At 36.7% G+C, this 24,663-nt stretch overlaps 4 protein-coding genes across 8 annotated transcripts; 3 read left to right on the top strand and 1 right to left on the bottom strand.

Annotated features, from left to right (window-relative positions):
- Window positions 1–95: 95 nt before the first annotated feature.
- LOC311019209 (interleukin-17 receptor A) lies at window positions 96–12,753 on the bottom strand. Of its 2 annotated transcripts, XM_084018475.1 has the most exons (12): window positions 12,655–12,753; window positions 5,406–5,455; window positions 5,272–5,293; window positions 4,810–4,953; window positions 4,494–4,618; window positions 4,284–4,404; window positions 3,948–3,995; window positions 2,940–3,097; window positions 2,710–2,790; window positions 2,538–2,607; window positions 1,974–2,066; window positions 96–1,892 (listed from the first exon to the last, which is right to left on the bottom strand). In XM_084018475.1, the coding sequence occupies exons 4-12, from the start codon at window positions 4,931–4,933 to the stop codon at window positions 1,048–1,050; spliced, it is 1,665 nt and encodes a 554-aa protein (XP_083874601.1). In that variant the 5' UTR covers window positions 4,934–4,953; window positions 5,272–5,293; window positions 5,406–5,455; window positions 12,655–12,753; the 3' UTR covers window positions 96–1,047. The 2 variants fall into 2 exon arrangements, with proteins under 2 accessions (XP_083874601.1, XP_083874600.1); XM_084018474.1 differs by lacking the exon at window positions 12,655–12,753 and having other exon boundaries at window positions 5,406–5,619.
- Window positions 8,736–10,392, top strand: LOC311018838 (troponin I, fast skeletal muscle-like; the record flags this gene model as incomplete). Its single annotated transcript, XM_084017907.1, has 8 exons — window positions 8,736–8,746; window positions 8,861–8,864; window positions 8,996–9,037; window positions 9,147–9,278; window positions 9,358–9,447; window positions 9,540–9,710; window positions 9,797–9,887; window positions 10,028–10,392. 7 exons carry the CDS (start codon window positions 8,736–8,738, stop codon window positions 9,881–9,883), a joined length of 537 nt encoding a protein of 178 aa, XP_083874033.1. The 3' UTR covers window positions 9,884–9,887; window positions 10,028–10,392.
- Window positions 11,164–24,434, top strand: LOC311019210 (troponin I, slow skeletal muscle-like). Of its 3 annotated transcripts, XM_084018477.1 has the most exons (7): window positions 11,164–11,456; window positions 11,708–11,749; window positions 11,887–12,018; window positions 12,412–12,501; window positions 12,668–12,841; window positions 12,957–13,047; window positions 13,088–13,318. In XM_084018477.1, the coding sequence occupies exons 3-6, from the start codon at window positions 11,902–11,904 to the stop codon at window positions 13,041–13,043; spliced, it is 468 nt and encodes a 155-aa protein (XP_083874603.1). In that variant the 5' UTR covers window positions 11,164–11,456; window positions 11,708–11,749; window positions 11,887–11,901; the 3' UTR covers window positions 13,044–13,047; window positions 13,088–13,318. The 3 variants fall into 3 exon arrangements, with proteins under 3 accessions (XP_083874603.1, XP_083874602.1, XP_083874604.1); XM_084018476.1 differs by having other exon boundaries at window positions 11,165–11,456; window positions 12,957–13,094; XM_084018478.1 differs by lacking the exons at window positions 11,164–11,456; window positions 11,708–11,749; window positions 11,887–12,018; ... (2 more) ...; window positions 12,957–13,047; window positions 13,088–13,318 and adding exons at window positions 20,429–20,551; window positions 20,697–20,828; window positions 22,554–22,643; window positions 22,757–22,930; window positions 24,256–24,434.
- On the top strand, window positions 14,628–19,725 carry LOC311019211 (troponin I, slow skeletal muscle-like). 2 transcript variants are annotated; one of them, XM_084018479.1, is made up of 7 exons: window positions 14,628–15,822; window positions 16,296–16,330; window positions 16,617–16,658; window positions 16,929–17,060; window positions 17,190–17,279; window positions 17,999–18,172; window positions 18,291–19,725. In XM_084018479.1, exons 4-7 carry the CDS (start codon window positions 16,956–16,958, stop codon window positions 18,369–18,371), a joined length of 450 nt encoding a protein of 149 aa, XP_083874605.1. In that variant the 5' UTR covers window positions 14,628–15,822; window positions 16,296–16,330; window positions 16,617–16,658; window positions 16,929–16,955; the 3' UTR covers window positions 18,372–19,725. The 2 variants fall into 2 exon arrangements, with proteins under 2 accessions (XP_083874605.1, XP_083874606.1); XM_084018480.1 differs by lacking the exons at window positions 14,628–15,822; window positions 16,296–16,330; window positions 16,617–16,658 and having other exon boundaries at window positions 16,686–17,060.
- Window positions 24,435–24,663: the final 229 nt, after the last annotated feature.

Genomic DNA, 24,663 nt, shown 5'->3' on the forward strand with positions numbered 1-24,663 from the left:
TTATTTTATTGTCTTTATTTTAATTGTATTTACCTTGTACCTTTTATTTATTTGTTATCATTATTTTTGTATTCTGCCAAGTTTATGGTTCCTTCTTTATTATTCATTAAAGTTCTTGCATACATTTTAAGTGTAGATCTTTTTTTTTTAAGTATAATAATTTAATTGTTACATCCATCCTCAAGTAGTGTTACAATTCACCCCGGTATTGGGGTAGGTTGTAACAACATACCTCTTTGTGTTTGACATTAATTTACATAATCTGTGATGGTGTAGTAGAAGTCAAGTGTATGTCATTCACAGCAGACAAATATGGGTACCACATGTCAAAATTTGAGATCTCTAGCACCAACAACCACTGAGTTACACTTGCTTAAACAAAAGGTGTTACTATCATCCCCGGTCTCCCTATAGGAAGAGAAGCAGGTAAAATACACAAACCAAACCACTAGCACTGTTGCCTCACATCGAGAGGGTCTTGGGTTCAATTCCCAATTCTGGTTCCTTCTGTGTGGAGTTTGCATGTTCTCCCTGTGTAAGCGTGGGTTCTCTCCAGGTTCTCCGGCTTCCTCCAAAGACATGCAGGATGGGGATAGGTTCATTGACGACTCCAAATTGCCCGTAGGTGTGAATATGAGTGTGAATGGTTGTCTGTCTCTACATGTTGGCCCTGTGATAGACTGGAGTCCTGTCCAGGGTGAACCCTGTCTTCGGCCAATGTCAACTGAGATCGGCTCCAGCCCCCCGCGACCCTGAATACAGCATAAGAGGTAGACGATGGATGGATATATTTTTTTTTTTTAACTTTTTTATTTCACATTGAAAACAGAAAGCTGATTGGTGAAAAGTTACACAGCTTAATTTCATTTGTCCATTGCCCCATTAGTTGCATGAGTTTAATATCCGCTTTATATCCACTGGTGATTTCTCTCAGCAGATTTCTGATGCTCCTTCAGAGTTGTCATGAACTTGCAGAACATGAATAACATCAAACTGATTGCCTGCTTGTGACAGTTTCATCAAACAGAGAAGATCTTCAGTGACATCTCAAAACACTAACGCAGTATCCAACTGGCTGCATGCTGAACTCAACTGAGTTGCACGTTTGACTCTCCAGCCATGTAGTCCAGTTGAGTCTACAGTGAACTCATGTTCTTGTGTCTTTGCATGACGTAATTCCTCTTCAATTTCCAGTAATTCCTCCTCAAACCATTGTGGATACTCCAGCTGGTATGCATGAAAAGCCTCTATGGCATCCCGCAGGGCTCTACCCGAGGGACAGTGATAGTAGTCGTCCTCTGAAAGCCCTTCAATGTGATTCACCCTACCAGGTTCGTGCTTCTCAGTGTCCAGGATCCTGAAAAAGAGCTCCTCAAACTGTTTCATAAGGTTGTATCGCACTGTAACGTTGAAAGGTGGAGGAACATCTTCCTCAGAGCAAACATCATCAAAGTAAGCCACGATGTATTTTTCAAATGATGCAGATCGGATAAAATGGGGGACCATGAGGCTGAGGGCTGGGCTGAGCATGTCACCCACAGAAGAGCTGGCATCCTCTCTTAGAATAACCTGTTTGCCACCACACATGGCTCTCCATTTGGCTTTTACTCCTCGTGAGCACAGGATTAGTACCTTATCTGAAGACCTTTCTATTTGTTCTCTGTGCCAGTCCAACCACTGGATGTTTCCCAACACTCCCAGTCTTGTAGAGTCCAGCAGATCCAGGACTACTTCGGTACCACATTTGATTGCCAGGAAGGCACAGAGCTTGAGGACAATGTTTTTGTATAAAGGGTGGTCGAGGGAGTAGATGATGAGGACTCTTCTTCTGTCCTGTACTTGAAAACTTTCTGTTTGTTCTTTGGCAGCAGATGATGATGTCTTCACAGAATCTGAGAAAAAGGTGAAGTCTTTTTTTTATCAATTCAAGTTGTGTTTTTTATTCAATATTTTACATTCATAAGAGGGCAAACCTTTCTGAGAGGCTCTCCACAGTAAAAAAGCAAGACCACCAATGACAAGCAGCCCCACAGTTGCCTTTATAATTAAAGTCCGTGGTGGATAATCTAAAAAAAAAAAAAAATTACAAACACACACACACACACACAAAAACATATGATTAGCTAAATAATAAATAATAAAATATTATTATGACAGTGATTCCCAACCTGGGGGATCGAGACATCTCCTGGGGGTCATAAAGTAAATCTGAGAGGCTTGCAAGATGATTAAAGAGATAGAAGTCTGCTACATAAATTTTCATTCGTTTTTGGTATTTCCTCTAAACTTTGCTTATTTGTGAATTATGGGATTATTTGGGTGTGAACATTTATTTAATTCAGATAATAAACATTTATTTAATTCAGATAATTTATAATAAATAAACACCTTCAACAAGGGGTACACAAGGAAACACTGCTTTATTTTAAGGGGTCACAAGCCCCTCACAAGAAGGTTGGGAACCACTGCTTTATGTTTTGGACCGTATGGCCGTTGAAAATGTATCATACTGCATATATTTAAAAGATGTGTCTTACACGAGCAGAAATCGATTATTTTCTCAGGGCGCCAACAGTCATTCTTGCATCGAACAAAATACGGCTGAATCTTTGAAACAGAAACAGAGTAAGGTGAACTTTTAATGTTATTTTCTTCACATAAGATTTCTCAACTGTCAGGTATAAGACATTAAATTGAAATAAAACTCACCACTAACAACATTTTACACTGTGAAAGCTGCCACCAACCAAACTCAAATGACACATGCAGTGATGTTCTGTTTCCTGTTTCCTATGGGGGGAAGAACTGACAATGTGATCATGTGTGCATGTGTTCTGAGCGAGCAATAAATCATGTTATTCGTCTCACAACATGGTCACTCTTCTGCCATCATCATTAATAATATAAGTGAGAAAATTGAAAAAAAAAAGTGTAATTACGGCCGAGACATTCTTTGAGCAATGGAAATGATGACTCTGGATGGAGACTTGGTATCTCTCAGAATACTGTGCTGCCTCAAATCCCACAACAACCAAAAACTTTTGAAGTTTCTTATTAAGAGACACAGGAGTGGACACATGAGGATCCCACAGACTACCTGAAATAACAATATATGCAGAACAGATGTTAGATGTTCCTGGATCCCTTCCAGTAGTCCATTAGAACCTGTGAGATGTAAATTAGGGCTGTTGCAATATCCATTTTCATTATATGATTATCAAAACCAAAATAGTTCATGGTAATAATATGATTGTGGGAGATTTGGCCTAAAAATAAAATCTAAATTTTTTTCAAATTAATGGACAATTTTCGATTTAAACGATTTAAATTCAGTTTTTCTTTAAACAAACTAAAAAGACCAAGGTAAAATGTACATATTTTTTTTATTAACACAATAAAAATAAATGAGATTACCAAGTAGTCTAGGCCTATGTGAACAAATCAGTTGTTCAAGAATTAACAAAAAACAGCACCATTTGGCTGTTATTTTTTTTTTATTAAATTAAAAAAAATGTCTCTTGGCCTAAAAATCCCTGAAAAAACTTGTAAAATGAAATACAATAAATACTAATATATAGCCTGGGTGTAGAAAGCAGGGATTCAAATAAATGAGTTCCTAAATACGTGCAGTAATAAATCCGTAAGATAGCTAAACTAAAAGCCAATTAATCAATTAAATCGCAAAAAATCACCCAGCCCTACTATGAAAATTGTTTTACAAAAATATAATGCTGTTAGTCAAATTCATCTTCAATTTTATTTATTGTAATGTTGTTGTTTTTTATACTCAAAATATGAGTGTAAGGAGGTGGAGAGAGTCTGTAATCAAGACGGCGTAAAAAAAATTAGAACAGAAAGAAACTGTTTGAGGCACTGGATTATTTACACAATATTATCATATGTGTATTATTAACACAATGTAAATGATGTAAGGTGTAAAATTTTACCATTTTCCTGACACTCTTGGGCTTTTTGGATTCTCCTGTCACCACATCCTGTCCATGACAGTAAATAACGATGATTAAAACATTTTTTTTACAATATTAAACTGATAATTTTGTTGGAACAGTTTATATTGTTACTACTTCCTGATTCAAGAGTACACATCTTTTCACATGGCTTATTCTAACCATAATAGTACATAAGCACAGAATATAAGTACACACTTGCATAGACTCAATATAACTTATAACCTTGTTTGTACAGCACACTTATATAACTTATAATACATTTCTTTCTACCTTTTTTTTCATGCAGATTTCAGGGAACTGGAGGTAACTCACCTGGGACAATAACTTGCTTTCTAATCGTGTAGTCTCCAATCTCAGGTTCTGGCAGATTAACAACAGACACCATATATGTATGTCCAGGCTCTACCACGACTCCATTCAAGGAAAATGTCCACTAATCCAAAAAACAAAAAATATGTAACAGCTAAACTGCATGCCACTGTTATAGAAGTAGTGAGAAAAGCAAAATGTTTACAATCTTACCTTCTCATACTTAGGATGACCGGTATTGGGTTGGCTGAGGTTGTAAGAAAACTGCACACACATACTTTCATTTGTACTTTCATCGAGAATATTTATCTCTGATCCACGAAGGGTTAGTGCACTTCCTGTGAATAGAAGGGTATTTATATTTTTTATATGAATTTCATCTCGGATGCCTGCGTTTTTATTTTACATTTGATTGGTTGGTTTACTTGTATTTGATGCATTTTAAAATGTGAGCTACAATAAATGTACTGTTAAAATGCAACACAGTGCTTTATTTGGTCACAGAAAAGCAGATTTTAGGGATACTTACCATCTGACTTTATTTTCCATGTCACATTCACAACACAAACAGGCCCATGTTCGTCCATCCAGACTCCCACATGCTCAGGATCCCACTCTGGGCCGGTAGGAGCATGTTCTCTAGGTACGACCATGTGTTTGCTTGAGCAGTCATCTGACATTTAGGAAGCGGTCTAGATATTATATGGTGTGAATATATTCAACTCATGCATAGTTAAGTATGTGGGCAGATGGATCACATGAATGCCAAATTAAAATGTAAAATTGAAGTGATATTTCCCTGCACAAATCATTCCACCATGCTCACAATAACACAAGTTTGTTGTTTAAGTTTTGGAATTAAAACAGATGCAAAATATTGCCACCCTCAATATATTTGTTGAAGTCTTTTCTCTCTATCTATATATATTCTATATATCTATATATAAGTATTTCAACTTTATTCTACTGATTTGACAAATACAATACTTACTAATTTTGCAGTGGTCAAGACCCTGGAAAAAAGTACAACATAAGAGTAACTTGATGAACTGAGAATTGTAAATTCCCCTCAGTTTACTTTTAGATGATTGCTCATATTTATTTTTTAATAAATTCAATCCTGACCTGTTGGTTGCAGTCCAGACGCCTATCCAGAATCTTCAGAGAAGACGACACTGTAAATCCAGCAGTCAAGCAAAAACAGAAAAAAGCAAAGTGGATCATTCTGTATAGCTCCACAACACGTGGAAAAGCTTTTAAAACTATTGAGAATACAAGCACATTAATACACCCCATTTAGAAAGACCGTTCAATGGTTTGCTTGAACAAACCCACAGAAGGCTCACTGTGATCTGCTCTCACGCTATGTGACATGTTTATCAGGCACTGACATCGGAATATACAGGAAGGATGCGCATATCAGAAGTGGGTTGTAGTTTCCATTCTTGCAGAGAACATTTCAGGAGCTGAAAATCTTTCTTTTTCTCCCTCATTGCAGTGTGCATGTACACTGTAGATTGATGCCGACTGCAAACCATGCAGAAAGTCACTAGGTGGTAGCAGTTACCAAATATACAAGGAGCTAACGTTCCTACGTTTCAAACATCACATTTTGGTGGCTGAATACAGTTTTACAGTTAAGTTCCTCCAATAATTTTGTCAAATTACAAGTTGTTGTATTACAAACCCAGAATGGTGCTTTAACTACTTAAAAAAAAAAAAAATTGGGGGCGGGGGGTTATTAGACAGCAAACACTGGAAAGTTAACAGGAACCGAAGGGAACGAGAGACAGGCAACAACATATAGAGGCCACCAGGGCACCTCTCAAAGCACTTTTTAACATCCAACCTGACCTCACATAAATAAATATACAGATACCAGAACATCTCGGTCTAGCGGATCAACACATGAAGGCCCAGGATTATGATCCCCAGCTATTCACTGCTTGCTTACTAGGGATTATGTTCTACAGGACAAAAATGTGGCAGTGGCAGTGTTAATTCCCGTCACTGTGTCACAGTGTTGATACATTTCTACTGGACATTGAGCTCAAATATCAGTTTACATAACACTAAAACGGACAGACATGTGCCACTGAAATCTGACCAGAATAGACTACATAGGTTGTATTTAATCTCTGCTTTGTGTGAGAGAATTGAGTTTCAGTCGCAATGATGGTTCTTGATCCAAATATAACAAGACACACTGTCAGTTGTGTTGTTTTCAGGATTTAGCATTAATAAGCAGTAGATGAATAATTAATGAATGGTTTATGACACAAACAAAATAGGTAAGTGTGGTGTGTGGGTGTGATCAGATAAGAACATTTCCTCCTATAAACTAAGCACAGATACCTCGGATATGTGTCGGCTTATAATGTTGTAGGCTTGTTTTTATGTTATCTTTTTTACAAGTTTTCATATCATTTATGCAGTATGCTCTATACTAACCTTTACATAGTACAGTGTAAAGAAGTTATGCTATTTTCCCATGTGTTCTTTTTTTATTTATTCAATTTATAGAGACTGCAAACGTATAGCCTTTTGGCTTAATCATAAAGATACTGATTTTAATGAATGCATGTTGATGAATAAATGATTAAAGTAAGTAACTAAGGACATCCCCATCAGCCTCATCTATAATTTGTGTTGAGTGCTAATTGGGCAATATTAGCATGCTAACATAATTAACTAAGACAGTGAACATGTTAAACATTGTTTCTGCTTATCATCTGCTTCTCAGGACACTGATTTTAGCATTAACCTAAAGCTTCACACGATAAATGCAGCTGTATTTTAGACAATACAATTATGAATAGAGCTTAAAGTCTTGTTGGTAAACTTCAACAAGTCAGGTTTTTAATCTGATGTTAAAAGGCACCTTTAAAACAATTGGTTTTTGATGTTAGCCTTTGCCAGGACACCCCATGACACAAATTCAAAAAGCAAACAGGCAGGGCGCCTGATATCTCCACAGAGGATAAGGCAGCTGTCAGTTAGGTGAGGGACCCGTGACTTGTGCAATGCAATCACATGAGATAAATGGGTCATGGGTTGAGGGCAAATCAAAAAGGGTTACCCTGTGATGTGATGTGCAGCAATTGTCAGATGGACAGGGGGTCTATTTTAGCGAGCCATTCACATGAGACTTTGAATACATAAATCTTTCACTAATAATCATGAAGCGCCTTCTCTTTTCCTGACTCACTACTGTCGCTGCCCTCTCCTATTCTCATCTTCAAGGTAAGTTTCATCATGATCTTTACAATAAATTAAAAGTGTATTATAGTGACTCTTTAACCTGACATTGCGAGATTAAGTTATTGTCCTGCTTTGACAGCCGCCCAGCTATCTAATTCTCACAGCCATGTTTGGTTGGGTAAAGTTGAGTCTGACTTTAACGCAGGAAGTAATATAGACTTAATATCAGCATGCCTCTGACACATTTAACGTGGTCTTATTTATGTGCGGTCACCTCTGCTACGTTGACACTTTTGTCAAATGTCTTAAAGTAACTTCTGGAACGTGGCTTTCCAGTTTTGGGTTCTACGACACCTCAAGCTCCTGATGCTCTTTTGATCCTCGTAACCTGAGGCTTGAACTGCCCGTCAAATAAATGGCAGCTGCCAACAGCACATTTGACCCGTCGTTGTGTCCGAAAAGCTGGTGTGATAAGTGATGATGGCTTGCTCGTATGAAGCGATAACCTGCCAGTTGAAGGGGCAAGGCTGTAGGCTTTCGGAAATTGTCTGGTGCTTGGCTTGTTTACCTTGACTTTCGCACCCTGTCAGGCGGGCTTAATCTAAATTGGACATATGTGTTATGTCAGAGGCACTGACATGTTTTCATCCATCTCTAACACCAACATCTATTTATCAATATGGAATGCTTTGGTAAAAGTATTGTAGCTGTAACGCTCATGTCACAAAGAGAAGGTCAAAGAAAGTGGAGGAGATAGCTTATTACACTACACTACAACTCATTTTCACTTTAGCCCTAATCTGGAACTTCACCTTAGACGATAGATGTACACAATTAACAACCTATAGAAAATTAGCTGAGTTGTGGATGTTAAAGGATTAGGATTGAGAACTGCCTAATTTACTCTCACAGTCTCTATGTGTTTGATGTTGTTTGTGTCTTGGCTGCCAAACCTGTCTCTGACACCATCAACGCCACAGCAGCTGCTCAGACAATGTCGCTAAATATAGCTGTGCAACAGGCTCTTTGTCAGGTCTTTTATAACAATAGGAAGGAATATCTGGCCCTGGAGGAATATTTAAATGTATCTGAAAGTCTCTGGGGACAATTAGACTTATTCGACCCACTCAATTTGAGCTTGTTGGATATATCAACATTACTTAGAATTGAATAAATACTCATGATAATCTAGGAATAATTCAAAAGAGTGAATTAACTTTGTTTCTGCTACAAAAGGTACCGTAAACTGCAGCCATGTCTGAAGGGTGAGTATTGATTGACAGGGAACCACACTTATGTACACAAATTGTATATACATAAAAAATAACATATCTGTCTATATTTTGTCTACTTTTCTTTCTTTTATTTTGTTGATGAAGACCGGTGAGTTAAAATTATGTATTATCACCAATATTAATTTAGAATCATGCATTTTATGCTTAGAATAGAAGATATTTGAAAATGTTTGCTAATGACTCCATTTGATGTATAAAGCATTCTTATCTTTCTCACAGAAAAAGCCAGTATATTCAGCAACACGCCGACTGCATTTAAAGGTAGGTCTTGCAGATCTTGAGATGTGTGAGCAGTATGTAACTGTATGCCACATGCTCTAAAACCGATTCAGTTTTCATCCAGATTTATTAACGCTGTACTATCTTACAGTCCAAACTGCTGAAGAAAGCAGCTTCGATGCTGGTGGCTGAAAGTCAAGCCAAGGAACTAGAGAAAGAAAGAGTTGTGAATGAGTGCTTCCCTCCACTGAAACTGCCTGGTCTGTCAGTCAAGGAGCTCCAGGTACTGCTGACACTGCAAATGATGCTGAATCACTCATTATTATTTCACATCATCTTGACAGTTTTCCTTATCTTCACAGGATCTTTGCAAAGAACTAAATCGTAAAATCGACGTTGTAGATGAAGTTCGTTATGATATGGAGGTTAAGGTAGCCAGAAATGAGACGGAGGTACAGTGAAACTTAATTGGAAAGTCACAAATTAGCATTCATATATTTAGTCACCAATAAAGATGTTGCTGAAGTGTGTGTTTGTTGCACAGATCCAGACACTGACTGAGAGGATCGTTGGGCTGAAAGGCGCAAAGAGGCCCAACTTGAAGAGGGTGAAGAAAACTACAGACGACATGCTGGGTGCATGCACCGACACCTCCAAACTCATGAAGGCGGATTTCAAGGCCAAACTTAAGACAGTGAAGAAGGAGGAAGAAAAGGTATAGCCGGCGACTGAGACAGTCGACCACAAAAATACAGCAAGGTATTGCCTTAAAAAGTAGATTACAATATTTTATCTTTGCAGAGGGAAGAAGTGACTGACTGGCGTAAGAACGTGGAGGCCATGTCCGGTATGGAGGGCAGAAAGAAGCTGTTCAACGCAGGGCAATAATAAGGTGCTATGTCCGTAACACATCTTTCTTCAACGTTTGTTGAGTTCTTTTTATCCATCCATCGATTGTCTACCGCTTATCCTGTATTCAGGGTCGCGGGGAGTTCTTTTTATATTAAATACATTTGTTTGTCTTTATTTCAGAATCCTTCATTCAGGAAGAAGTTTCCATTACGGGATGACATAAAACTGGCTTTGTCAAGATCAACCACAGGCAATTGTAAAAGATTAAATAGATGCGCTATTCAGATTATGCAGAATTGTAATTGCTTCAAACTTGATTTAATGTAAACATGTATGTAGAAAATACTGTATGGATGTAATAATTTAAACTGTATACTATACAGGACCCTTTGAATATTGAAATTGTGCTAAAGAAAAAGGTGATTATCTTTTTGACTTTTCTTTTAAAGTGCCGTATTTCTATCATACAGGTGTTGGCGCTGTAAAACTACTCTTTCATGAATGTGTGCTGATTAAATGACCACAACAACTTTACTTTGCTTTGCTTCTTTGGTTTGTTTAAATTTCCAGATTCAAACTTTTTCAGTCTCTTACATGGGATACCTGGGATATACCTGGGATAATCATGATGAATTATTCATAGATGTTAATCACTGGCTGTCCTAACATCATCTACACTAGGTTTTGATAAGCAGTAAGAGTATAGTGGTGGTTTACCAGGTGTTGGGGGATGCCATGTAGAAGTGCAGTGATACACAGTACAATATACACGCAGGCAGGACAGAGAATGCTATTTCAGTTGGCCACTCACAGAAGGCAATAGGAGCCACTCAATTTGACAAGTTGTTTTCTTGTCAGTTAAAGACAGACAGTGTTCACCTCAACAGGTTTTCGGCAGAGATTAAGAAAAAAGAAAAGGTATGTTGATTTTTCTGATGATGCTATTGTGGCTTAAGAATATATAAGATTAATTATTGTAACAAGACGATTTCACCTGTTGCATTTATCTGGAATAATTTAAAGAAAAGGAGGGATCTAATTAGGCTGATAGCATACATAAATGTGCAAATTTACTGTTAAAGATTTAATACACTTTGATCTTTAAGAGACCAAAACAAGACAATTATTGTTTAAGTTCACTATTTAGGGAAATAAAAAGGTTATGTGCACTTTAGCTCACTTTCTCATTAAAAAAAAAGTTTTTTAACAAATGCTCCTGGGAAATAGTTTTTATTACAAAGATGATCCACTTAGATTTTCTTGCATGTATTTTTCCTTTTTCCTTCCTTTTTGGCAAAACCTAGTTCTGATTTTGGTTCTGATTCTGTTAAATGGATTGCTGTGTTGTTAATTTAAAGGCTTAGCATTGGTATCTTACCATACTGAGGCCTGGATGGCTCTTCCAATTAGAGGTGAATAAACAGTATGACAGTGTCTGGTTATAATGTGTTTATAATACATCTTGTACATAAATGTCAAACAGGAAGGATACTACTATACTGCATGTACTGTTACTACTGCAACTAACACGGTTACCGGAATTCGCCATTGAATTAGTAACTCATTATTTTATTGTTGCAGACAAAAGAAAATCATGTCTGAGGGGTAAGTTATGTTTTTTTTTATTTAAATTGATAAAATTAGTAAAAGTAAAATTAAAGTAATCCTTTGGATGCTTATCATGTTGATACTGACTCTTATCTTATTTATTTTCCCTTTCCAACATCAACATTTCCCCCACAGACAGGTAAATCATCTATAATTAGTGTAGATTAGCTAAAGAAAATCTACATTTAGATACCATACAGTATTTTTGTAAAACTGGAAACATCTTTTCTGAACTGCTTTTTTTCTCTCCAGAAAAAATCAAAGATCTCTGCATCTCGCAGACTAGCTCTCAAGGTATTGCCGACTCTATCTTTACCACTACTTACAATAATTCACTGCAAATAAAACTTTATGATACAGAAAACATGTTTTTAAAATAAGGGTGATCTGTGCCACAAAGGTAACCATTCCCTGCTTTTCATTAAATTTAGACCAAGCTGCTGAAAATGGCAGCTATGATGTTGGAGATGGAGAAGGAAGAAAAGAAGCTTGAGAGAGAAGCCACTTTGAGTGAGAGGGTCCCTCCACTTCAGCTGTCTGGTTTGTCCATACAGGACCTTCAGGTATGTGCAGGTCACTGCATGAGCCACCAATCATACTACAATGGAACACCTTAGCTAAGATGCTACACACGCAAGCATACCTCTGATGTATATAGATGACATGATACAGTATGTTCAAGTGTAGGTAAGGTGCCTCGCATTCTACATGATATCCTCCTGGATATTTAGCTGGCGTTCTTATTTAGACCTTTATTAACTCACACTCTTAGAAATATTATTATTTCAAATATTAAAGACATAGCAAGTAACTACTTATCATACGTGCAACAATAAAACACAGTAGTAATGACACCCTTGTGGAGTAATAGAATAGAAAAAACATAACCTTTGAGTTGGATTGTAGGGTTCTCATTAAATCTTCAATAAATATGATATGATTGTCTCTGTCTGCAGGCTCTGTGCAAAGATCTGCACAATAAGATTGATGTGGTAGAAGAAGAGCGTTACGATATTGATGCCAAAGTGGCCAAAAATTGCAAGGAGGTACATGTTCATATTCATTTGACTTGCATGTGGATTTAATTATGTTTTCACTTTATTGACGTGAAAAAAGCCTTACTGAGTATATTTTTTAACATTTTAAAAAAATCACTTTCATTGCTATCCATTGGCGTATAGTGTGTACATTTTGCTTACATGTTTCCTGCAGTTTGAGAATCTGTCACTGAAGATCTTTGAGCTGAAGGGCAAAATGAAGCGACCGGCTCTGAAGAGGGTGAAGATCTCAGCTGATGCCATGTTGGGTGCTCTGCTGGGCACTAAGGTCAAAGAGTCCGTGGACTTCAAGGCCAACCTGAAGACTGTGAAGAAAGAAGAGGACAAGGTGAGTGCAGCAACTATAACAGCAGATTCTTCATGATTATGTCAGACTCTGTTGACGCTTTGGTTTTTAACTCTTGGTATATTGTTAATTTGTTTAAATTTCTTCTTACGAACAGAAAGAGGAGGTGACTGACTGGCGTAAGAACGTGGAGGCCATGTCTGGTATGGAGGGCAGGAAGAAGCTGTTCAACGCTGGGCAGTAGACTTGTATTTCATTTTAAGTTCTGCAGTGCAAGAAAATAGAGAGGAAAATATAGTCACTGCCGTGATAGTTACAGTGAATGCATGCAAGTGTGTGTGTATATAGATTTCCTATTTGCAATATGCAGAAAATATAAAGATTCAAAGGAATTGTGTATATTTGGCATTATAATTTACATGAGTTGCATACTGTCATTGTTTTGTGCTGTTCATCACATATAAGCATAAAGTGAGATTTGCTGTGTGTCTTGATTGAAATGCCTGGAAAATACCTTTATGTCCTGATAATAAATACTTCTGATCAACACAGAATATTGAGGCTGCACCTTTCTTTTTAAATATTTCCTTTATTATCCACTAGGCTGGGACCAAACATTAGCCAGGCAGTATAATAGTTACAGGTTGTCAACAGTAGTAGCTGGGATTGAAGTTGTTAAGTCATCTTTATGAATCAAACCAGACGTAACATTCACATTAACTGTGAATGTCCAAAAATAAGAGAGGTCACAGATTCAGGACAGCAATAAACCCCTCAGTAAAGGAACAAGGGAGGAGTACGAATCAGCACCACAACTACTGCTAAAGACAACAGTAACAACCTTAAACAATTTGTTGAGTAATGCCAAAACTGCTTTTAGATTTAAGGCATTTCTTTGTCTAACTAAATGTGAATTTGGGACGAATCCAAGACATTGAGTCACTGAAGACATTGAGTCACTGAAAAGCTTTCACTGTTTTCTGATATTTTTTCAAAAACCAAAAGATTAATCGATCAAACCAGAAATTAATAAGCAGTTTATTCAGTAAAATACTTGCAATCATAACACTAAACTCCATCCAATGTGTTGGAAAAAGGATGCCTTTTAGTAAATGCCTTTAACTGCTGCCCAAAATTATTAGAAACTCTCTCAACACTTTTAATGTGTTAAATCATTCCACTGACTTACACATAAAAGTCAGTTAACTACTTGGTCTAATTATACAGTTATACAATGCCAAGTGTTCATGTGTGAGATATTAAACCATGAACATGTCATAGTGATGTCATCAGGGTTATCTCAGTTTGAGATTGGGAAAGTCAGTGTGTTACAAAGTGGAGATGCAAAGTTTCAAAGATGAGGGATTTTATTAGGCAGGGATCTAATGATGTGTTCACGTTCACATGTTGTTTGTAAGCCTTGTGGTTGAAAATTTCTAGAATTTCTGACAGCGTCAATTTTTCCTACTTGGTGAAAAGAACTATAGATGTGTAAATAATTGGCAAAGTACTTTGATCATAGCACTGTTGTTCTTAAGGTATGTTTGCTGAACAGCTATTTACTCAGACAAGGACCTAACACTTAGCTCTTACAGCAGTGATATGTTGTGGTTTCTTTCTTTTGACAAATGTACTTATTGTAAGTCGCTTTGGACAAAAGCGTCTGCTAAATGCCCTAAATGTAAATGTAAATGTAATAAACACTAATACAATACATTCAGCAAACTTAAACAAAGTTATTCAAATATCTGTATTTGTTTTTATCTGTTAAATGGATTTAAATACATAAGCTCACAAAACGAGATGATTTATTTTAATGATGTGAGGCTAGCAGTGGAGATAATGAAGCATGAACACTCTGAGGTCAGAATGACAGGAGGTCCTGCTGTTATTTTGTGATTACTGCATAACAGATTAGATTGGATGCATTATGGGAAATGTAGGCTGCAGCGTTCTTGGAGCTCAATCCATGTGAGTAAGTATATCTTGGCCTCTTCTGAATAGGTTTTGACTATGAATTGTCTAAAATACTAACTTGCTTGAGTATTATTTTAAAGCAAGAACTGAGAGTCACCTAAAATAAGGATTTGACCCATGGTTTGGATTCTAATCTTGTTAGTTCGCTGCCTATCTGTCCTTACATGAGGGCATGAGTCACAGCCATTTGAGCCATTCGACTCCATGTTAAACAATGACGCGGATTGAACTGGCTCAGTTTAGAAACAATCACGTTCTGACCAGCACCTGTCCTTGTTCCTCTGCTCTCCTAAATAAAAATAATTTTAGCTTTGTTACCTCCAACGTGGTACTGTAATGTGTTATCAGGCTCTAATAGTTATTGCTTTTTGCGAAAATGTGGTGTAAGTAAGTAAAGAGCTCCATTAGAATTGATGCAAGGAAATTAAACTAATCATTTTGAGACTCAAGTTCTCAACAAACAAGCAATGGCATTTAGTGGATGTGGCCACTAGAAATGCAGATTTGGGAACCTCTTCGGTCTCAGTTGGTGACCCTATTATATGCCTATAGATGGACATCTGGAGATGCCAGATTCAAACTTGGACTGTGCTGTTTGTTCTATAAATAAAAGGAGCAGAACAAATTAATACTGACACTCCAGGTTGCTTTCTTCCTTCTGTTTGACTCCTCAACAACTTGATCCAAACTCCAACAAGTCAGCCCAGGTCAAATGTGTGACACTGAGTGGGACAGTGGGTAATGGCTCTTTAAATTCTCACAGTCTCACACGCCACCAACAGGTGTTGTCAAAATTACACAAGATACTTAAATCTTTGAGCCCATAAATGAAGTGTTATTACCTCCTTTCCTGTCTGATATTGTGGGGATGCTATGTGCAACAATAAATGTCACTGTTGGTGGACAGACAGGGGTCTATTTTAGTGAGCCATTCACATTCACACTGCCGCTATAAATCTGATAGATCTCAAAAAGTCCATTGCTGCCTCTCTCACACACAGTTTTCTTCAGTTTGGAGGCTCAAGGAGCTGTTCAGATTCAAAAAGGTACAGTTGCTTATATTCTGGTATTGTGGATTAGAGTAAACTTCTTATAGAGCTTAGTTCTGTGAATAAGGAGTAACTTACTTTACTTTGTTGTTTTATTTGGATATCGTTGTGAAGAAGATTAACAGCAGGTTGAACATTGTCAGTTTACATTCCAGTGGATTATCTGGCCATTCAACTTTTTTGTCACCTATGCAGAGACACTTGTGAGTTATGTTAACGCGAACGCTGAACCAGCACTTTAAAACTTTGCATACGACACAGATGCTTTTAAAGTTATAGTCATTTTTACCATTGCATGGCACAGCAAACCAAATTCTGCACACAAACCTATATTTGAAATTTAAATAATATTTAATTCTTGTGAATTTCTATTTGAATGAATAAAATGTAAGCCTTTTTTCAATTAAATGTTAAAAAAACACATTTTCTGCGAAAAGACATTTCACTTTATTTTAATTTTCCACTTCTAGTGTGGGAATCTAAGACAATCATGGCTGATTCGTGAGTACTATCACTTCTGATTTATTTCAAAGAGTTCATTGACAGCTTTGAAATGTATTGTAAAACTATGTATTGATATTTATAGTAAAAGTCTTGACATTTATTTTCTCTTTCTTGTTCACACTCCAACAGATCTGTGAGTATCTATGATATAGGTTGCAATAAGTCTGTTTCTCAGTTTACTATTTATCTATTAATACAATTTAAAAATATAATTATATATGCAAATCTACAGTCCATAAATAGTATATATGGAAGGTAGCAAATGTTTTTTTCTGTGTTAATTATAGAGAAAATCAAAGATTTCCTCCTCTCGAAGGCTGGGTTTGAAGGTAAGTTCTAATATATTTGAGCTGATTTTTTTATCAACCTCAGAAAAACAGTTGTGATGTGTGTGTATAATTGCATTATACATACCTTATACATACAGTATGTGTTACTTATTGATAAGGCTCTGTCATATTTATGGTCATGTTTTAATCAAGTATGTTGATGAAAAATGCTGGTATGTATGTGGTATATTACTCTATTTGGTCTGGATCAAATTACACAAAATGTTATTTTTTTTAATTCATTTTTTTTTTTTTTTTTTGTTATTTTAGATCAGACTTTTGGCAGTTGCTGCTCAGATGCTGCAGGAGGAGACGGAGCAGAAGATAAAGGAGAGAGAAGCTGCTCTGGCAGAACGAGTTCCTCCTCTAAATCTGTCTGGTCTGTCATTGCAAGAGCTTCAGGTTTTTAATTCATTCAAATCTCTCTCTCTCTCTCTCTCTCTCTCTCTCTCTCTCTCTCTCAATATTCAATATTATTCTTTATTGTTATATCCTGATGACCACTAGAGGGTGTCTTTTACTTATTTACAGGATCTTTGCAAAGACTTGCACCACAAGATTGATGTTGTAGATGAGGAGTGGTATGATATTGGCCTCAAAGTGTCCAAAAACACCAAGGAGGTGAGCTGCTCAAGAATGAATAGGAAGAAAAGGCTGAATGTTGAATGTATTGCTCCAAGTGGCGGCACAAAGACGTAACAGAATCTTATGCATAAAGCCTGATGCACTCTTGAGTTTGTTTTTTGTTGTAACACCAAACAACCCTCAAAGATTTTGGAACTCAACAAAGTTCACATTTGTGGTTTATAACATCAACAGTAAGCTGGGAGGGAACCGTACATTTTTCTGTGAGCACATACTATGCTCCATTCTAATCCGCAGCATTTTATATCAAGAGTCACATTATCCAACAGGCTGAAACACTGCAAACTTTGGAATTTGATTACTTAAACAAACATGTAGAGACAAAATTGAATTAGTTAGACAAAGAAATCCTAACTGAAGGTCCTTTTATTAGCTTTGTCTGGAGCTTTTAACCACATCTAGCTTTAACTCCATCAGCTGAGGAAGACTGCAAGATTTGGTCAAAAGCTCCAGAGAAAATGGACCATAAACTAAGTTTTTAAAAATTAAATTACTAGGTTAAGAGTTCTCAATTTTGAATTAATTACAAATAGACACATTGATAAAGCTCAGTGTTCATAAATCAATATATGGATGTGAACAGGTTGGAAAACATTTTAGAATCTTCCCGCTACACTGTGGGAAATGGTGTACTTAACTCACAATGGTAGCATGGCGAAAGCATAATCCAATCTATCATTTGATCCCCCGGCCAGATTGATAACATGAACCTGAAGATCATTGAGATCCAGAGTAAGTTCAAGAAGCCCACCCTGAAGAGAGTGAAGATCTCAGCTGAAGCCATGCTGAGCGTTCTGTTGGGCTCCAAACACAAGGAGTCCATTGACTTTAAGGCCAACCTCAAAACAGTCAAGAAAGAAGAGGAAAAGGTAAGCCTTTGCCTAAGTCTTTGCTTTAGTATCTCAGAAACCTTCAGGTATTGTCTATTTTTCGTCAGAGGATCTGTTGTATCTATCTATGTCTACGTCTATGATATGTTTCCAACAGAAGGAGGAGGTGACTGACTGGCGTAAGAACGTGGAGGCCATGTCTGGTATGGAGGGAAGGAAGAAGCTATTCGACGCCTAAAGAAACATCTACTTTTGTTTAGGGATTTTCTTCTTATCATAAATTCTTAACATTACTTACTGTCTTACCTATATTATATACATTTCTGAATAGCAGGTAGGACAAACCCTTAAAAACCAGGATAGTCTTAGCCTACTTGTTGTAATCATATAGAAATAAAGGGAAAAGCAGCATGCATTGTTTACCGGTATTTAAAGAGGGACTTCAAGTGGTCTTTAATAGAGTTTAGTACACTGATTTCAACCTACATCAATTTTCTTTTCGTTATCAAGTGATGCAGTGACTGTAGTTCTCCTCTGCAGCCTTGTGATGGCAGCATAACGCTTTCAAAACCACCACTGAGTGGGCCTACAGAACAACATGATGACTGTGGAGAAATGTAGTTTGTGCCTCATAAATGAACAACTGCTGGTGCGTGTGTTATCTTCTGTGACAAGTTTCCATTTAGCATTTCAACATTCAAAATGTATTGACTATTACAGATATAACACTAAAAGTGAAGTAGCCTGATTGCACTCTTTGTAAAGGTTATTGCAGTGAAATTGTGTTATCGTCATTGTTTTATGTACTTGAAACTTTAACTTCAATAAAAAAGTATAGCTATCCTGCCTTTGTTTTGCTCCACTATGTGATCTAACAATCACTTTTGACTGTATGTGGGATCAACTTTAATTTCACAAACATAATATTGGATTAAAGGTCCTTCAAACTTTGTCCCTGTCCTTCTTCGCAAGAGTCTAAGAAAAGCATTATAGATGCACAGTTCCAGTTAGATTTCACACCCCATGTGGGATGTAAGAAACGCAGTGCAAGAATGGTGAGAACAGGGTGTCTATTTTAGTGAGCCACTCACATGAGCGCTGGAATCTATATATCTACCGTCTTTCTGTCCTTCTCGTCTCAGAAAAAGAAGCCTGTGAGTATTTGTCACCAGCTGTATTAGGTAAGGTGTTTCATTTTGAAATATTACAGAACATGAAGGGATAAAACAGCAAATTAAGAAGTTTATGACAAAACTCCTGCCAAGAATTGAGAAACATTATGCAACTTGAAATTATTTTTCCTCTAAAACAGGATACTCTGTTAGCATTTCTTACAACAGAATGCAATTTAAAATTAAATTAAAGCTATCTCATTTAAAAAATAGATGTCTTCACATGTGAGTTGGGTAGGAGAGTTTTTTTTATTTTATTTTATTTTTAGATTAGCTGGTTGAAGTTGTAAATAACAGAGCATTTGATGTATGTCTTCTTCTTTGCAATCCATTCACATTGCTTGTAATTTTGTAGTTTCATTTCCATGGGTCATTTCATTTTAATTATCTGAATGTAGGAATGTTTGCTTTTTAAATTAAAAGTTATGAAATATTTATAGTGAAAAACTACCAATCCTGGCATTTTTTATCTTGATGGATTACTTGTCTGGTAATTATTATAACTTTAGGCTTTGTTTTGAGTATTTTTGTCATTTGACCTTTGACAATATCGTTTGAGACCTGGTATTGAACTGGTTTCTCAATCAGATGTGATGTTATGTCCCTGTTTTTGTTCACATAAATTAGCTAAGGTGTATGTGTATTACTCTTTAAAAAAAAAAACACACACACACACACACAATATATAATTGCCTTTTTCCTTTATTTTTTAAATAGATTGATCAGGGGAGACGCAGAATTGCAACCATGTCTGAAGGGTAAGCACTCATGTCTCATTTACTTTCACCGCATCATAATTCACATTTTATTATGAGAAATATAACAAACTGCACCTTATTCTTTTCTCTTTTTGAAATACGGACACCACCTTCCTAAATGGATAGGTCTTCGGTGAGTTATTGATCCATTGCATCAGTTGTGGTACTAAAAAATGCCAATATTCTACGTGTTCTGAACTCCAAATCCACACATACGCTACATGAAATTGATTAACATGCGTATATTATATAATGCAAAGAAATCATGAAAGACAATGTTAAAATAGAACGGAAAAAGTCAAATTCTACTCATGTTGTAATTTTTGCGTTTGTTGGATCACACCATGACTAATGTGCAAAACAGTACACTGGGAAATTCACTGTGTACTGATATTTTAAATGTTTAGCCAGAAATCTGACATGTGTAATGTTTACTTTTCCAGAAACCAAAGCCAAAAATCTCTGCTTCTCGCAGACTGTTCTTGAAGGTATTTTATGTGTGACTGTACGTTAGTCTTGGATAGTAATGCTATAAAAAAAATCCTATTCAAGAATTTACATTCTTTAAGTGCTGTAAACCATCCGTTGGGACTGGTTGACTGAGGTGTTATTCTGTACACGTATGTGCACCAGACCAAACTGCTGAAGAAGGCCATGACTATGCTGGACAATGAAAAGCAAGCCAGAAAAGATCAACGAGAGAGAACCCTTGCTGAGAAAGTCCCAGAACTCCAACTATCAGGCCTGTCTTTGCAGGATCTACAGGTACATTTATCATAAAAGTATTTAAATCGTATTAGTTCTTGTTTGTTTGTTTTGGCTCTATAAAGTCAACATTAAATCACAAAACTGTCTAAATACTTAATGCAAATCACTTTCCCCCATCTCCTCCTAGTGGTAGGTATGTAGCCACAAACAATTACTTTTGGTATGAGATATCTGTAACTGAGACTTCTAATGCCACCCAAATACAAGTGAATGTTATTTAGTTTGTGGTGCTCAAAGCATAAAAAAATTACTTTTGAAAACGTCAACAGCAATGCCTCCTGCCAGTCTTAGTCACAATAATCCACAGACCTCAATGTCAACAGTTTTAAAAGGACCATACTTCAAATGAAAACCCTCCATTACAAAGTTTTTGGATCAATCTACGGATCATGCAAACAACTGCTGCATGTATTTATATGAAAATAATATTATGATATATTTCTTAAACAATGTCCTTGCTTTGAGAGCGCACATACACAGCAATGTCCAGACAATTGTAGCTTCAACGCAAGTCTATCAAATTGTAATACAACACACAACTGCTCTCCAGTGGTACCCAGAAAAAGTTTGGTGTACTGGAAAACGACTTTTGCAACGTGTTTTGATATTTCTATAGGGTCATTCCGTGTCATTTCATCAAATTTCGGAAAATCTTCCCACCTGACCATCTCAGAATGTCCTGAAAAAATCCAAGTACAAAGACACACTTGTTAAAGACATTAAAAGCTTCAGCATGTTCAACTCACATTCAAGGACTTATTGCCTCTGTAACTACAACTGTGATACATTTTTATGTTTTCCTAAAGCTTAATTTATCAGTAGCATTTAGTCACATGTAAGTCTTTGGTAAATGGTAAAAAACACAATTGAATTGCCCTGCTGTGATGTTAGTGGGTGGTTAGGACATGCAGTACCCAAAACGGCCACAAAACCCCCACCAATATCAGGATTTTAAAAAATCACTGCGACAAATTGAGGCAAAACACCCTCACACTTTTTTAATATGATTTTAATAAGAATTTGATCTTTCAAAAAAGTAAATTTGGACCTGATACTTGTTGTCAGTTTTTTGGAATATGACTCTTAATATCTGTGAAATTAATCATCTAAGAGAAACCATATTTTGTAGAATGTTTAACACCAGAGATAGAGGCAGAAGTGATAGAAGTCTTTTATCTGCAAAAATGGGAGCTCAGCCACTCTTCAAATGTGCTACTTTATTTCAACAAGCCACATTTTAAGTACCGGTACCTACCATACTAGGTTATCATTGAGCTACACCCCTGATATTTCATGTCTGGAGGCTATTAGTAACAGATATACACTGTAGAAATTTTGAAGGCCACAGGTGAGATAGTTTTCCAGATATTGCTGTTTAAAAATGGCTTTTCAGAGTATGATGCCAAAAACTGTCTAAACTACCCTTCATTCAATGATGTTTCATGAGAAAACTGTTGACAGTAGAGACCTAATATTTTGGATTTTTCCTATTAACAACTGTGTCTTTGTACTTGAGGACATTCTGAGATGGTCAGGTGGGAGGCATTTGATGAAATGACACGGAATGACCCTATAAACAAATCACTGCCCATACACATTTTGCCCTTTCTCCATGTATTGCTCCTTACCATGTCAGCATTTCCATGACGGTGTCCAGACCAGTTAATCTCAACAATTGATACTTAAACAAGTTTAATGGATGAATGGTTTCTGTGTCCACAGAATATTTGCAAAGAGCTACACCAGAAAATTGATGTGGTTGATGAAGAGCGGTATGACATTGATTCTAAAGTGTCGAAAAATACCAGGGAGGTTTGTGAACAACCACTTAAGTTCTAACTTCCATCGAACAAATTTAACGGATGAATACTGTATGTAAATAATATTAATAGTTAATGCTGAGGATGGGTTTGTGCTGGAAAAAGATACAGGACCTGTCTCAGAAGATCTTTGAGTTGAAGGGCAAGATGAAGCGACCGGCCCTGAAGAGGGTGAGGGTGTCCGCTGATGCCATGCTGGGTGCTCTGTTTGGAGCTAAGGTCAAAGAGTCTGTGGATTTCAAGGCCAACCTGAAGACTGTAAAGAAAGAGGAGGAGAAGGTAAGGGCAATAAAGCAGCCTGAAACCACAAACAATTCAATCTTTATTATTTCCAATCTCGTATTAGAAAGTCACACTCTACCGATACTTGTCTGCTTTACTTAACTGATCACATCAAGAAAGAAGTGGATGAAGGACAATACTGTGATATGGTTATGTTAGATCTTCAAAAAGCTTTTGACACAGTTAATCACAATATTCTGTTAGCTAAACTCAGGGCCTTGGGATTTAACAATTCATCACTTCAGTGGGTTCAGTCCTATTTAGAAGGCAGAGAACAAGTAGTGGATGTAAATGAAATGATGTCAAACCCACTCCCAGTGTCATGTGGTTTACCTAAAGGAAGCATCCTAGGGCCTTTATTCTTCCTGCTTTATGTCAACGACATGAAGTCAGCTTGTGACTGTAACCTTTATCTTTATGCTCTATATAGGAAAGCTCTGGAGATACTGCCCTAGTACAAGGCCACTTTGAATATGCCTGCACTTAATGGTTTCTAAACCTTCCTAAAATACCTAAAAATAAGTTACAAACATAACAAAACAAGCTTGTAAGGCTGCCCCTTAAGTTGCAACCTCTAACTCATCTCACTCCTGCTCATTTTATTAGCCTTAAGTGGCTGAATATAGAGGATAGAGCAATATAAACTATGGTGCATATAATTATTACAAACAAGGTACATAAATATTTATATTGTAATTATGTTTACTCCACAAGGAGAAGCACCACTGATCTAGTATTATTCAGATTTAGAAGTTGCATGGGAAAGGGCTCTTTTATATTCAGCTGCAGTTTTATGGAATGGGTTACCTGCTATGGAGACAATTGTATCTCTTGACAGTTTTAAGGCAACCTTAAATAAATGGTTGAGCAGCAGACAGTAATAGGGTTATTTAGCATGATGTTTCTTTTTTTAGTTTGTTTACTTTAACCATGTTCCCTCACATGTATGTACATTACCTTGAAGACACATACATGCTTACACTGCCAAGGGACCACAATGGAAATAAGCCTACAGGCTTTTTGTGTTATCCTGACGACACAATGTACATGTATGCTTATCTTTGTATGTGTCAATAAAGAATATTATCTAAGAGGAACTAGCGTAGACTGCCACAACCTCAGAAGGGCTTCATTTGTTTAAAAAATTCAGAGGAAGTAAGAATGCAGATGTACATTATCTGCAGAAGGAATATACAGTAATGTTTTATGTTAACATGCATGTATATTCCCCAACATTGTATGACTATGAACAGAATGGCTACAAGTACTTCTGTTTTAATCGGACAGAGCTGATTAAAAATAATCATAATTTCACCCAACAGAAAGAGGAAGTGACTGACTGGCGTAAGAACGTGGACGCCATGTCTGGTATGGAGGGCAGAAAGAAGCTGTTTGATGCTGGGCAGTGATTTTTTATGTGAATTGCTTATATTTGCTGCTCTAATTTGACTGTTGTTCACTCTATAATGACACTGAATGATGTGAAGACTAGGTTAACAAGTAGGTTTTTGGCACATGTTTCAAGTGTTTGTGGAAATGACAATAGTGAAGGTGTTTAACTTTAAGGTAATTCAGACAATACATAGTGTTGTACATCATGTACAATGTATCATGAAAAACATGTATACATTAGAGCGCTATATTGCCTTTGTAGTTTTTAGCATCCATATGAATTCATGAACACAGCCCCACTCTCAGCTGTTCAGATCACCTGTAGTAATGTTACTGGA

This window comes from Eutrigla gurnardus, assembly GCF_963514095.1.
Source record: "Eutrigla gurnardus genome assembly, chromosome: 9".
Lineage (NCBI taxonomy): Eukaryota > Metazoa > Chordata > Actinopteri > Perciformes > Triglidae > Eutrigla > Eutrigla gurnardus.